The sequence below is a fragment of the Capricornis sumatraensis genome, chromosome 1 (assembly GCF_032405125.1).
Source record: "Capricornis sumatraensis isolate serow.1 chromosome 1, serow.2, whole genome shotgun sequence".
Lineage (NCBI taxonomy): Eukaryota > Metazoa > Chordata > Mammalia > Artiodactyla > Bovidae > Capricornis > Capricornis sumatraensis.
The window spans coordinates 102,798,474-102,814,640 of NC_091069.1; the positions used below are offsets into that span (position 1 = coordinate 102,798,474).

At 44.4% G+C, this 16,167-nt stretch overlaps 1 protein-coding gene across 1 annotated transcript in view; it reads right to left on the minus strand.

Moving 5' to 3' along the window:
* VWA3B (von Willebrand factor A domain containing 3B) overlaps positions 1-16,167 on the minus strand; it is a 201,729-nt gene that overhangs the window by 164,015 nt on the left and 21,547 nt on the right. Inside the window, 3 exon segments of the mRNA XM_068967369.1 lie at positions 4,808-4,923; positions 9,723-9,892; positions 14,222-14,381. Coding sequence (XP_068823470.1) covers positions 4,808-4,923; positions 9,723-9,892; positions 14,222-14,381 — 446 coding nt within the window.

Consider the following 16,167-nt stretch of genomic DNA (forward strand, 5'->3'; position numbering starts at 1 on the left):
ACTAGGGGATTCCTTACAACGCATCTCAAATTGGATTCACACTTCAATGCTCACTAGCCACAGGTGGTCAGTGGCTCCCATACAGAGCAGATCCAAACCTACATGCATCACCAACAGCATCCCAACTCTCCATTTCCCATTCTCCAACACTGATTCCTGAGGTGTTATTTTATAAAATAAAAAATAGCAACTGGATATATTATCTTCCTTCAGAGAAAGCCCATCCTGGGGTTAAGGTTTCACCTCTATAAAAGGTCATATTTATGCTTATCATTCAGTTCAATTCAGTCACTCAGTTGTGTCCAACTCTTTGCTACCCAAGGACTGCAGCATGCCAGGCTTCCCTGTCCATTACCAACTCCCAGAGCTTGCTCAAACTCATGTCCATTGTGTCAGTGATGCCATCCAACCATCTCATCCTCTGTCGTCCCCTTCTCCTCCTGCCTTCATCTTTCCCAGCATCAGTCTCTTCCAATGAGTCAGTTAGCCAAAGGTAGCATCAGGCAGCCAAAGTATTGGAGCTTCAGTGTCAGCATCAGTCCATCCAGTGAATATTCAGGACTCATCTCTTTTAGGACTGACTGATTTGATCTCCTTGCAGTCCAAGGGACTCTCAAGAGTCTTCTCCAACACATGTTCAAAAGAATCAGTTCTTTGGCACTCAGCTTCCTTTATGGTCCAATTCTCACATCCAAACATGACTACTGGAAAAACCATAGCTTTGACTAGACAGACCTTTGTTGGTGAAGTAATGGCTCTACTTTTTAATATGCTGTCTAGGTTGGTCATAGCTTTTCTTCCAAGAAGCAAGCGTCTTTTAATTTCACAGCTGCAGTCACCACCTGCAGTGATTTTGGAGCCCAAGAAAATAAAGTCTGTCACTATTTCCATTGTTTCCCCATCTATTTGCCATGAAGTGATGGGACTGGATGCCATGATCTTAGTTTTTTGAATGTTGAGTTTTAAACCAGCTTTTTCACTCTCCTCTTTCACTTTCACCAAGAGGCTCTTCAGTTCCTCTTTGCTTTCTGCCATAAGGGTGGTGTCATCAGCATATCTGAGATTATTGATATTTCTCCCAGCAATCTTGATTCCAGCTTGTGCTTCATCCAGTCTAGCATCTTATACAATGTACTCTACATGTAAGTTAAATAAGCAAGGTGACAATACACAGCCTTGGCATACTCCTTTCCACGTTCCATGTCCAGTCCTAACTTTTGCTTCTTGACCTGCATACAGGTTTCTCAGGAGGCAGGTAAGGTGGTCTGGTATTTCCATCTCTTTAAGAATTTTCCAGTTTGTTGTGACCCACGCAGTCAATGAAACAGAAGTAGATGTTTTTCTGAAACTCTCTTGCCTTTTCTATGATCTAACAGATGTTGGCAATTTAATCTCTGGTTCCTCTGCCTTTTCTAAATCCAACTTGAACATCTGGAAGTTCTTGGTTCATGTTCTGTTGAAGCCTGGCTTGGAGAATTTTGAGCATTACTTTGCTAGCATATGAGATGAGTGTCATTGTGTGGTAGTTTGAGCATTCTTTGGCATTACCTTTCTTTGGGATTGGAATGAAAACTGACCTTTTCCAGTCCTGTGACCACTGCTGAGTTTTCCAAATTTGCTGGCATATTGAGTGCAGCACTTTCACAGCATCATCTTTCAGGATTTGAAATAGCTCAACTGGGATTCTATCACCTCCACTAGCTTTGTTCATAGTGATGCTTTCTAAAGCCCATTTTACTTCTCATTCCAGGATGTCTGGCTCTAGGTGAGTGATCACACCATGGTGGTTATCTGGGTCATGAAGATCTTTTTTGTATAGTTCTTCTGTGTATTCCTGCCACCCCTTTATAATATCTTCTGCTTCTGTTAGGTCCATACTGTTTCTGTCCTTTATTGTGCTCATCTTTGCATGAAATGTTCCCTTGGTATCTCTAATTTTCTTGAAGAGATCTCTAGTCTTTCCCATTCTATTGTTTTCCTCTATGTGTATCGTTGGATCATATTTTTTATGTTCATCTGTTCTCCCTGTATTTTTCTCTTCCCTATCTCCTTCCTCCACATTGATGCAGGTATCAGGAACACAGCAAAGTTGCCCAAAAGAGGCAGCCCAGAAAGATGAAATAGCCTGGCTTTTTCTATTGAAGCCTAACCCCATCCCCCACCCCGAGGAGAGGTGCTGGGGTTTACAAAGCAGGCAGCTTTAAGAAGCAGTAGGAAGAGAAGCATTATCCCAGATTAGAAGGAGATTCCCCTTGGCTTGGGGAAGAAGAGAAGAGCATCCTGGGATAAGGTGAGAACTGGCCCTGAGTCTCTGCAGCACCCTGGGACGAAGGCCCAGGGTAAATGGTGGGGTTGGCGGGGTAGAGTCTACAAAGGACTCCCACATCCAAAGCCACCATGCACAGGAGCAGCAGAGAACTGCTCAGCATGGAGTGACCATAAGATGGGCACAGGGGATAATTATAGGGCAATTTGCAGGAACAGATGTCCAACTACTAGAGTTGCCTCCTGATGCCTCAGCACAGCCGAGGATCTCCAAGCTGAGGGAAAAGCTCAGCAGTCATCCCTGGGAATGACTGGGGTTAACTTTCCCCTAATCTGCTGCAATAGTAGAGTGCTGGAATCAAACATTAAACTGAATTCTAGAAACCAAAGAAAGTGGCCAGCCTTGGATTTGCACCCTATACACACACAAAGAGAGAATGGAATATTATTCAGCCTTTTAATGGAAGGAAATTCTGACATGTGCTGTAACATGGATGAGCCCTGAGGACATGTGCTAAGTAAAATTAGCCAGTCACAAAATGACACATGCTGTGTGATTCCAATTACCTAGAACAGTCAGATTCAGACACAGGAAGCAGAATGGTAAATGTTGGGGGCAGGGCTGTGGAGAGGGAGAAATGGAGAGTTTTTTTTAATGGGTACAGAGTTTCAGTTTTCCAAGAGGGACAAAGTTCTGGAGATGGTTGCACAACACAGTGAAGGTACTTGACACTCCTGAGTTTAGAGAATGTACTTAACACTTTAAAAATGGTTCAGATGATAATTTTTTTTTTGGCTGTGCCACTTGGCATATGAGATCTTAGTTCCCCAACCTGGGATCAAACCCATGCTCCCTGCAGCATGGTGTCTTAACTACTGGACTGTCAGGAAAGTCCTTAAGATGATAAATTTTACGTTATGTACATTTTACAACAGTATTTAAAAACTATTATCTTGACTACAGAGGTTTATAGTCTTGATATAGTGCATGGGGTGAGGGGAACTCAAGCTCTGGAAACCTCAAAGTCGGAAACAGCAGGACATTTCTTTCAGTTGCCAGTTCGCTTCTCTGAGCGCTGCTCCTCCAACCCCACACTTGGCAGTACGTCTTTTCTACATAACAGAAGGCGGAATTATCTCCAGAGGAGACTAAAGAAGGCCTTGAAGGAACTCAACTGATAAATGCTTGAGACAACTGATGGAGAGACAGGGAGGGGGATGCTTCCCTTTATAACAAGTTGCTAAGGAACACATAGGCCTGAATTAAACCCCATTTATGGTCACTGGTGCTCCTTGGGGAGCTGGTGACATTTCACAGTCTTTACCTTGACTGATTCATTGCCCACTAGGTTTAATCTTATAAATTACTTTCAAAGGCAAGGCATACATCCTAAATTAATGTTTTTCTTAGATTAGCATCAATCTTGCTTATCAACTGATGTTTTCTCAAATTCCCTGGAGATGTCCACCTCACCATCAGAGCAAAGGTGTAAGTGACCCAAAGCAGTGACCCTGACGAGCTCAACTGGAACCTTCCCTGCTCTGGAGCAACCCAGAATCTGAACTCACAAAGTGTGTGTCAACTCCTGAGCTGCGAAGGCAAGTGGCTCCAACGCAGTCCCAGAGCCCTTATCTTTGGAGCCTCTGCAACATTGTTATGTAAACAGAGGAAACTTGCAAACATGTGTACCCTGCACTTCTTCCCCAGCCCCAAACCACCCCCAAAGAATAGTTCTTGGCTGTTTGAAGTTAGAAATCTTTCTGAAGATTATTATAAATGAGCGGGAAGATAGGGGTCGGGATAGGCTTTCTCAGACTTCTAATGCCCTCTGTGCTGGGTCACCTCACATTCCCACAGGAGCTGCCTTCCCTGCTCCACTCCTCTCGGTGGTGTTTACTCAGTGTATTTCAAGCTTAGCAATTTCATCAGCTCCCCAAAGAAACTCCCATCTCCTGCTTTCAGAGGAAGCTTCTAGAACTAGATTTCTGAATCACAGTACTATTTCTCACTTATTTCCTGAGCTTGTTCTCAATGCGTATTAAACTCTCTGATCACATCTTTTGAATGAAAGAGGAAGTTCACTCAGCCTCCAGAGTTTCCTGTATGCCCTTGGCCCTCACAAGAGGCAGGATCATCCAGCATGTACAGCTAGCAGCACTGCCAGCCCTGATGGGGAGGCAGCAGAAAACCCACAAGAAGTGCGGGCATCCTCATTATAGCTTCCAGACATCCTGGGCCACAGAGCACTCTGCCTGTCCAAGAATGAAGACTGCACTGACACGCCTGGGGCCATGTCTCTAGAAGTTTCCCAAGTTAGGAAACACATCTCACTGAGGCTACTTCCTCAGGTAATAAATACACTTATGCGTGGTTGCCAGGCTGCCAAATGCTCCATTAACATCTATGAACTCTGCCCTTGTACCACATGAATAATACAAAAGATACGGTTAGTCTCTCTCCCTCGTGCTTTATTTTTCAAGGCTAGGAATCATCTGGAGTTATTAAGACATGAAGTACACACTTCTTTTTGACCCCAGATACCTGGAGGGAGTTTTCCTTTCAGTTTCCTTGAATTCCAAGTAATCACACTGTCACCATCCTTAATGGGAAAGGCAGGAAATTCTACACACTCTGTTCTCTCTGCAAATGCATGGAATCTGAAATAGGAAGAGATTTCCCACATTAGGATAGTAAGCGCACATGTCTATTCATTATCCCAAGGCTGTGAATTTGCTCTTCTGTGGTGCTAAGCATCTTCCAAGTATTCACTGCTTTCCCCTGTACCTTGTCAATTCCCACAAACAAGACAGGAAGGCAGAACAGAACAGAGAATTGAGAAGCCATTGGGATTTTAACTGATGACTCTTCCGTTCATTAGAGGACACTTAGCTCAACCAAATGGTATTTACTGATCCTGGAAAAATGATACCCTGTGCTGAGATTTATTCTTTTGTTCCCAGGATTCCATCATGTCAACACCGTTTTGATAGCCAAGAAGCTAATGAGGGGCCAGACAGTCCCCACAGTCCTGAGGGCTCAGTGTTGAAATTTGGTGATAACAGGCATTATTGGCTCGTCTGATGGGCTGCTGATGGGCTTCAGTCAGCTTTAACTCAGCAAACACACACTGCCCCCAGGACCTGAGCATAAGGACTAATGAAAAGAAGTCAGTGTGGGCAAGTTTTTAAGGCCTGACTTCTCTAAGTGAGGTCCCAGGAGCAGCAGCAGCACCTGGGAGCTGGCTCGGGATGCACATTCCTGGGCCCCACCTGGATTCACTGAGTCAGAACTTGCACTTTAACAAGGTCCCTGGGGCGGTTCCATGTAGCTTAAAGCTCAAAAAGCACCTGTGTACCAATGTTCATGGGGCACTATTTACCCTAGCCAAGATATGGAAGCAACCTAGGTGTCCATCAATAGATGAATGAATAAACAAGATGTGGCACCTATATACAATGGAATATTATTCAACCACAGGAAGAATGAAACAATGCCATGCGCAGCACCATGGATGGACCTAGAGGTTATCATATGAAATGAAATAAATCAGAAAGACAAACATTGTATGATACCACTTATAGGCAAAGGATACAGGGAAAGATATACCCAACTGAATGCAGAGTTCCAAAGAATAGCAAGGAGAGGAAAAAAGACTTCTTAAGTGAATAATGCAAAGAAACAGAGGAAAACAATAGAACTGGAAACACTGGAGATCTCTTCAAGAAAATATCAAGAGATATCAAGGGAACATTTCATGCAAAGATGGCCACAATAAAAGACAGAAATGGTATGAAACTAACAAGCAGAAGATACTAAGAAGAGGTGGCAAGAATACACAAAACTGTACAAAAAAAGGTCTTAATGACCTGGATAACCATGATGGTTTGATCACTCAATGAGAGCCAGACACCCTGGACTGTAAAGTCAAGTGGGCCTTAGGAAGCATTGTTGTTGTTCACCCACCAAGTTGTGTCCGATGCTTTGCAAGCCCATGGACTGCAGCATGCCAGGCTTCCCTGTCTCCCACTATCTCCCAGAGTTTGCCCAAGTTCATGTCCACTGCATTGGTGATGCCATCCAAACATCTAATCCCCTGCTTCCCTCTTCTCCTTCTGCCTTCAATCTTTCCCAACATCAAGACCAGCTCTTCACATCAGGTGGCCAAAGTATTAGAACTTCTACTTCAGTATCAATCCTTCCAGTGAATATTCAGAGTTGATTTCCTTTAGGATTCACTGGTCTGACCTCCTTGCTGCCCATGGGATTCTCAACAGTCTCCTCCAAAACCACAGTTCAAAAGTGACAATTCTTCAGCATTCTGACTTCTTTATGGTCCAGTTCTCACAACCATCAGTTCAGTTCAGTTCAGTTGCTCACTCGTGTCTGATTCTTCGTGACCCCATGGACCATAGCACACCAGGCTTCCCTGTCCATTGCCAACTCCCAGAGCTTACTCAAATTCATGTCCATTGAGTTGGTGATGCCATCCAACCATCTCATCCTTTGTCATCCCCTTCTCTCCTGCCTTCAATCTTTTCCAGCATCAGGGTCTTTTCCAATGAATCAGTTCTATGCATCAGGGGGCCAAAGTACTGGAATTTTAGCTTTAGCATCAGTCCTTCCAATGAATATTCAGGACTGATCTCCTTTAGGATGGACTGGCTGGATCTCCTTGTGGTCCAAGGGACTCTCAAGACTCTTCTCCAATACCCCACAGTTTGAAAGCATCAGTTCTTCAGTGCTCGGCTTTCTTTATGGTTCAACTCTCATATCCATAACATGACTACTGGGAAAACCATAGTTTTGACTAGATGGAACTTTGTTGGCAAAATAATGTCTCTGCTTTTTAATATGCTGTCTAGGTTGGTCATAGCTTTTCTTCCAAGGAGCAAGCATCTTTTAATTTCATGGCTGCATTCACCATCTGCTGTGATTTTGGAGCCCAAGAAAATGAAGTCTGTCACTGTTTCCACTGTTCCCCCATCTATTTGCTATGAAGTGATGGGACTGGATGCCATGATCTTAATTTCCTGAATGTTGAGTTTCAAGCCAACTTTTTCACTCTCCTCTTTCATTTTCATGAAAAGGCTTTTTAGTTTTTCACTTTCTGCCAAAAGGGTGGTATCATCTGAATATCTGAAGTTATTGCTATTTCTCCTGGCAATCTTGATTCCAGCTTGTGCTTCATCCAGCTCGGCATTTCACATGATGTCCTCTGCATATAAGTTAAATAAGCAGGGTGACAATACCTGACATACTCTTTCCCAATTTGGAACCAGTCTGTTGTTCCAAGTACAGTTCTAACTGTTGCCTCTTGACCTGTATACAGGTTTCTCAGGAGGCAGGTCAGGTGGTCTGGTATTCCCAGCTCTTTAAGAGTTTTCCAGTTTTTTATGATCCCCTTCACGGATCACTGCCTTGCTGTGGCGAAGGGGCTTGCATAACTTAATGAAGCAATGAGCCACGGTGTGCAGGGCCACCCAAGATGGACGGATCATAGTGGACAGTTCTGACAAAACATGATCCATCCACTCGAGGAGGGAATGGCAAACCACCCCAGTATACCTGCAATGAAAACACCATGAACTGTATAAATAGGAAGGATTAGTACGAACAAAGCTAGTGGAGGTGATGGAATTCCAGGTGAGCTACTTCGAATCCTAAAAGATGAAGCTGTGAAAGTGCTGCACTCAATATGCCAGCACATTTGGAAAACTCAGCAGTGGCCGCAGGACTAGAAAAGGTCAGTTTTCATTCTAATCCCAAAGAAGGACAATGCCGAAGAACGTTCAAACTACTGCACAATTGCACTCATCTCACATGCTAACAAGATAATGCTCAAAATCCTTTAAGCTAGGCTTCAACAGTACACGAATCAAGAACTTCCAGATGTACAAGCTAGATTTAGAAAAAGCAGAGGAACGAGAGATCAAATTGCCAACATCCATTGGATCATAAAAAAGCAAGAGAATTCCCCAAAAAATCTGCTTCATTGACTATACTAAAGCCTTTGACCATATGAGTCACAACAAACTGTGGAAAATTCTTAAAGAGATGGGAATACCAGACCATCTTACCTGCCTCCTGAAAAGCCTGTAAGTAGGTCAAGAAGCAACAGTTAGAACTGGACATGGAACAACAGACTGGTCCAATATTGGGAAAGCAGTACGTCAAGGTTGTATATTGTTACCTTGCTTATTTAACTTATATGCAGAGTGAACATCATGTGAGATGCCAGAATGGATGAAGCACAAGCTGGAATCAAGATTGCCAGGAGAAATATCAACAACCTCAGATATGCAGATGGCATCACCCTAATGGCAGAAAGTGAAGAGGAACTAAAGAGTCTCTTGATGAAAGTGAAAGAGGAGAGTGTAAAAGTTGGCTTAAAATTCAACAGTTAAAAAACTAAGATCATGGCATCCAGTCCCATTACTTCATGGCAAATAGATGGGAAAACAATGGAAACACTGGCAGGTTTTATTTTCTTGGACTCCAAAATCACAGCAGATGGTGACTACAACCATGAAATTAGAAGATACTTGTCCTTGGAAGAAAAACTATGACAAACCAAGACAGTGTATTAAAAAGCAAAGACATCATTTTTAAGCCAAAGGTCCATATAGTCAAAGCCACGGTTTTTTACAGTAGTCATGTATGGATGTAAGAGTTGGACCATAAAGGAGGCTGAGCACTGAAGAATTGATGCTTTCAATTTTTGGTGCTGGAGAAGGGGAGTCCCTTGGACAGCAAGGAGATCAAACCAGTCAATCCTAAAGGAAATCAACCCTGAATATTTACTGGAAGGAGTGATGCTGAAGCTGAAACTCCAATACTTTGGCCACTTGATGCAAAGAGCTGATTCATTGGAAAAGAATCTGATTCTGGGAAAGATTGAGGGCAGGAGGAGAAGGGAGTGACAGAGAATGAGATTGTTGGATGGCATCACTGACTCAATGGACGTGAGTTTGAGCAAACTCCAGGAGATGGTGAAGGACAGGGAAGCCTAGTATGCTGCAGTCCATGGGTTAGCAAAGAGCAGGACACAACTGAGCGACTGAACAACAACAACACAGGTGCAAAGGAGAATGGAGACTAAACACTCCTGGAGAGAGAAGATCAGAGAAACCAATTTTTTGGCCGCACTGGGTCCTCGTCGCTGTGTGTGGGCTTCTCATTGTGGTGACATCTCTTGTTTCGGGGCATGAGCTCTACACTTGGAGGCTCAGGAGTTGTGGCTTGTGGGCTTAGTTGCTCTGCAGCACGTGGAATCTTTCCAGACCAGGGATTTAACCCTTGTCCCCTTCGTTGGCAGGTGGTTTCTTTACTACTGGAGCACCAGGGAAATCCCATAGCAACTGATTGGTCATGAAAACCACTCGGAATCGAGACCCACCGCTGACTTCACGCAAGCAGCCAGTTCACTCAGTCTCCCTGGAGCCTGTTTTTGGCCTACCTGCCGAAGGTCTTGGCACTCAAGTCCTTCAGGAAGGCTATGGTGCCCTGTCCTCTGGCATTGAAGGACACCGTGCAGACAGGACAGGGAATCTCCAAAGCCTGCTGAAGGAGAAGCTCCTTGGATTCCTCGGGAACGTCTCCCACCACGAAGTAGTAAATGGATTCAATCTGCAAAACAGTGGTGCCATCGGTTTACTTCCCTGACACACCCTATCCTTGAATCAGACTCATGGGCCATATAATCTCTAAAAAACTGCCCCTTTAAAAAAATAAATGGGCAGAAAGAAGAGCAGCACTCCTCAACATTTCTTGAGGATGCGTGGGGGCCAAAGTCAAGAAGTGAGATATTCAAGGCCTGGTGCCAAGAAGTCTCAGGCTTTACATGGAAAGGATATGACTGGCAGATTTGGAGAAAAGCTTCTTCTGAGCCCACAAATACATTATGAGGTCAGGAGTGGCTATTTTCAAGTCCAGGAATGAAGAAGTATTGGCATAACACTGGGAGCAGGAAGCTTATTAGCAATTCCCCATGTTGGTGCCAGAATTCTACAGTGCAAACTCAGGCATCCTCAGTCTGAGGCTGTGTGTGGGGAGGAGGGCATATTCCCAGCTGGTTCACCCTCTGGTCTCACCTCAGGGGACAGATAGCTGGGGAGACACACACACACATCCCAAGCTTAAACCAAGGATCTGGGAGATGCATACCTCACCCAGAAAGGAGACAATGACAAAGTGGTCCCTGCATAACTTACAGACATCGACTCCATCCACAGAGCCCCAAGCAGTGGTCCTGCCCAACCCTTAACCACACTGCTCTAAGGGTCTCCTCTGCCACTATTGAGTTCCGTAACTGGGAAAGCGGTGTAAGTTCAGTTTCTTCACTGTGAAAAGGAGCTTATGCAATTGGCTTCATGACAGAGCTGAAACATGATGACTTACACTTACTCATGTATATAAATCTCAGGAAGTAAAAAACCACAGGGAGGGCCAGGAATGCACATCATCTAAACCTAATCCCACCAAACACCCTAAGTGATTCTCTACTTATAACCTGGCCAGAACCTCCAGCATATGTGTTCTGTTGTAAGGGATAAACAGATGTCACCAGCCCTTCAGGATTCAGGAGCCTCTAATTACACATCCCCCATCCGGGGTTAGCTGAAGGCAGATAGTCAGTTACTTCACCTCGACTTCAAAGCTGGGACTTAAACCTACCTGACCCAGAGACAGGTGGGGTCAGCTCCCAGCTGCTTAGAATGCCCAGTCAGTGGCAGCAAAGGGGGGACAGTCTGTGCCTAAGGAGGCAGGTGGGGACAGGGTGGCAGGGGGTCAGGAGATAGCCAGACTGGGAGCTGAGCCCCGTTAACTGCAACCACACTCCTCCTCGAACTGGGCACAAAAAGTCCATCTGACCCCTCGCTCTCTCAGGCCCTTCATCACAAAGTCTCTGACTTTTAAAAGTACCTCATGGGAGGTAAAGACAAATCAATGTTGTCTATTTCCCCCAGTCAGTCACCTGAAAAGAACTAAAAACACTGACAGGAGGAAGAAAGTGTTCTTCAGATTCCTAATTAGACAACTAATACTGTTTTTCCAGAAAGCGCATTCTCTGTCACCCTCTTCATGGTGTTAGACGTCACTTTACATTGCTGTTGTTCAGTCTCTCGGTCGTGTCCGTCTCTTTGCCACTCCACGGACTGCAGCACCCCAGGCTCACATAAGACACCTGAAATAGGCTCCACTGAGCCACAGTTACCAGTCTTCTAGCTGTGTTGGTGCCCACGTTTAGCATGAGGACAGCTTCATCCTCTCATGGGATCTACGGTAACACAAAGCTCAAGACAGGAAAACAGACACAGGGAGTATAGTCGAGGGTTTGGTACATCAACAGGAAAGCAGTGAGGACAAATATCTCTCATTGTTCTGTTGACAGCTTATGACACCCTGTATCTCTGCCTCGAGCAGTGCAAACATAGCTTCTTTGCTCTGGATATAACCCAAGAACCTGAAATCCTCACACAGAGATTTTTTTCCCTCAAGATTTCATCAACTAGAAATTGCTATAGCCAGCAATGAGTCAGGATTTGCTTTCGTTTATTAATCAAGGCTATGGGGTTATTCACTATTCACTAAGGTTCTTGCTCAGCTTCTTAGTTGCCTATGTTTTTGGTCAACTCTCAGTTATCCGTGCTCCAGAGTTCTGGGGACATGCTTTCCCAAAGACCACTATCTTCACACTGCTTTTCTTTCTTTTTATAAAAGAAAATATTTACTTATTTGGCTGCACTGGGTCTTTGCTGTGGCATGTGGGATCTTTAGACGCAGCATGTAGGGTCTAGTTCCCTGACCAGGGATCAAACCTGTACCTCCTGCATTGGAAGTGTGGAGTCTTAACAACTGGACCGCCAGGGAAGTTTTTAATAGATTTGTTTTTTTAAGTCTTATCCTATTTATAGGGTGGTGGTGGTGGTGTTTTTTTGACACACCACTTGGCATGCAGTATCTTCCCCAACCAGGGACTGAACCCATGTCCCCTGCAGTGGAAGCTCAGAGTCTTAATCACTGGATTGCCAGGGAAGTCACCATGCATGCTTTTCTTTACTCATTTTAAGACATACAGCATGGCATTTTTATATGTGAGGCAGTTGCATTTACTAACACTCTCCTCGGGACCACAGCCAGATACAAGTTCTGAGTGGAGAACACCAGTCTGAATACGTTCCGCATCTTTCACACCCCATAGTCTCTGCTCAAGAGTTTTCATGTGGCGTTTGGTGGCCAATGCCAGGAAACTTCTTTCTTGGTACTTTCTCTTCCACAGAACTTCCCTGGAACTCACTATATTGTTATACATTTCCTGGGCTAGGGAAAAACCCCAGAGAAAGGAGGCATACAAACCAGAGGGACATAAAATAGAAAGGCAAGATCACCAGGAAATCTTGCTGTCAGGTCAGGTCGCCAGAGCCAGCTATGACCAGGGTAGCCAGGGGAACAAAGAAAGAGAACATCCGTGTGCACATGCACACACACATCCGAGAGCCTGGGAAATATTCCATTTCTTGAATGCTTATCATAGTGTCCAGACATTTGAAATTTTACAGATGTTAAAACAAACTTGAAAGGCCAAAGAACAAAGTAGCTTGTATTTTGTTCTTCTTTAATGGAAAACATTTGTTCCTTTGACTTTATAAAGATAAACAGTATGTTTCCAATTTCACACTATCAACCCTCAGTATCAATTAACAGTCTGGTGACCACTGAGGGCTCTCCTTTCAAGGTGCCTCACCCAAGAAATGACTTCTTAATACAATGGAGTAAAGCTTGAAATCTACAGAATCCCCAGGCTTCCAGGGTAGAAGCAGAAATTAATTATGAATATTAATTAATATGGATCAATTAGTAAGGATTAAGCATCTGTATCCCAGGACAAAGCAGAAAGTTGAAGCTTAGAGCCCCGCTTAGAAAGTTGAGGCTGCCCTAAGGACCTCACCTGCTCAGAGTACTTCCTCTCTAGCCTGTCACTGTCCTTAATAGTCACTCACAGAAATACACACCCTAATGGCTAAAAGAGACAAACCACCACCATTTAATCACATCTTCCAGGTAAAGCTTTATTTCCCAAAGGTCCCTATCAAAAAATATATGTGAATGCATTAGCATGTGAAAACAGATGATGTACCAGCAGGGATACACTTCACCTTGGAAGGCACCTGATGGACCCATTTGTGAAGAAGAGGAACTGGAAAAGACTCAAAGCATGGATGTTGGGGAAATCCTATTTCCTCATCCTTGGGGTTCTATGAGGAGTCTTATAACTTCTCCTCTTTTAAGAAAGAAAGGTGTTAGTCACTCACTCATGTCCAACCTTTTGCAACCCCATGGACTGTAGCCTGAGTGTGTTGCCATTCCCTTCTCCAGGGTATCTTCCTGACCCAGGGATCAAACCTGGATCTCCTGCATTGCAGGTAGATTCTTTACCATCTGAGCCACCAGGGAAGAACCCATAACAGCCCATAAGAGACATGTTTATCTAATTGTCAGGTGAGCAAAAGTGGAAAAGTGGAATTGAAGCATTAGAGATACACAGTCAGGTCCTCACTGCCTTCCTTTCTTGATGCTCAGAGACTGTGAGCAGCACATGGTTCTCCCAGCAGCAGTTAAAGGAGGGTGTGCCTTGTGGCCCCAATCCCCTGCTGGCAGGGGGAGCCCAGCCAGGCTCGGGGAGCAGAGTCTGATTTGACTGATCCACCTCTGCACCACCAGATATGCTCTTTTGATCCCCATGTGGGGCCTGTCATCTATTTCTCAATTGGATCCAGATTCCAAGGCGAACAGGATTAAGATTTCTGAGGCTCCTGGATTCCAGGAGGCAGTGTCTGTGTGATGCAACGGGAAGGGCTCCGGCTCAGCTGCAAGGCAGTGTGAGGACACTGAGTGTGAAGGAATAAGCTCAAAGCCACTTTGGTGACCTGGGACCAGACACAGACGCACACTCACCACTTCATCCTTCCCCGCCTCCAGCAGAGCCTCCAGGCGGCTGGTGTGGCTTGAAGCCAGCTCAAAAGGCAACTTCTCAACCCAGCTGATGGCGGCAGCTATGGATGGTGCTGTCACAGGAACAGCATTTTCCTGCCATTTCACAGGCTCTTGAGAAACCCTGAAAGGAATCACATGGGGCTGTTACCAGGCAGTGGTCAAGGTAGCTGTCAGCCCTCAGTCTCAGAGCTACAAGCAACAAGGCACCCAATGTCACTAGAAAGAAAATGTAGCTCCCAGACCTCTGAAAATTACTGAGAAAACAGGTGAACTATTTAAGGCAGGTTTCCAAAGCACCATGACTTTCCATAAGCTGTACTGATTGGGAAAAACAACATTTATAGAAGGGCTTCCCTGCTCAGTTGGTAAAGAATCCGCCTGCAATGCAGGAGACCCCAGTTCGATTCCTGGGTCGGGAAGATCTGCTGGAGAAGGGATAGGCTACCCACTCCACTATTCTTGGGCTTCCCGTGTAGCTCAGCTGGTAAACCCGATCGCAATGCCAGAGACCTGGGTTCAATCTCTGGGTCAATGCCGGAGACCTGGGTTCGATCTCTGGGTTGGGAAGATCCCCTGGAGAAGGGATAAGCAACCCACTCCAGTATTCTTGGGCTTCTCTTGTGGCTCATCTGGTAAAGAATCCGCAGTGCGGGAGACCTGAGTTCGAACCCCGGGTTGGGAAGATCCCCTGGGGAAGGGGAAGACTACCCACTACAGTATTCTGGCCTGGGTCGCAGAGTCAGACACACTGAGCGACTTTCACTTTCACTTTTCACTTTCGAGAATTGAGAAATCTCAAAAATTTGACTACTACCAAGTACATTAAAATTATTGAGGAAAGTGCACAGGGAACTATATTCAATATCTTATAATAATCTACAATGGAAAAGAACCTAAAAAAGAATAGGTATAAATTTTTTTTTTTGGAATAAATTTTTATAACTGAATTACTTTGCTATACTCCTGAAATTAACATAACACTGTAAATCTTACTTTGCTGTACTCCTGAAATTAACATAACACTGTAAATCAACTGTATTTCATAAAAATTTTAATGTCGAAAACTTACTGAGGAAAGTTATTTTCATAAATAGGTTTAGTTGCAACTGTCTTCTATGAGTAGTAAGTTTATAAGCATTAAGATTTGCAAATCAGCAACAATTTTGTTACTCCACAACTTTATTTCTAATTCTTTTATTACATTGTTTTCATTGTTCTGAAAGATTCCTATCAGTTACCCTTTTTAGGATCAAAAACAGTATTGCTTTGAATTCATCAGAGTGTAAGTTTTAAAATTCTTGAAACTTTTGATTAAATCATTTAATTTGGGACTGGAAATGTGATGGAAATCTGCCCCCCCCAAAAAAAAAACAACAGCTACTTGAGTTCATCTCTGTGTTTATAATTAAATTAATTATATGAATCATATGGAGAAGGCAATGGCACCCCACTCCAGTACTTTTGCCTGGAAAATCCCATGGACGGAGGAGCCTGGTTGGCTGCAGTCCATGGGGTCGCTAGAGTCGGACACAACTGAGTGACTTTCCTTTCACTTTTCACTTTCATGCATTGGAGAAGGAAATGGCAACCCACTCCAGTGTTCTTGCCTGGAGAATCCCAGGGATGGGAAAGTCTAGTGGGCTGCCATCTATGGGGTCGCACAGAGTCGGACAGGACTGAAGCGACTTAGCAGCAGCAGCAGCATGAATCATATATGAATTTGTAATAGGAAGAATTATATGAATCCAAGACTAAATGAATCAGCCTGATTTGTCCCTCCTGGCCTATACTTCCAGAGGCCTAGGTTGCCTCACCTCTGTGTCTGTGTGGCCTCTGCATAGAGGATCTGGCTAGGTGGCATATATGCTATAGCACATATTTCCAAGAAAGCTGAGGCACTATAGACT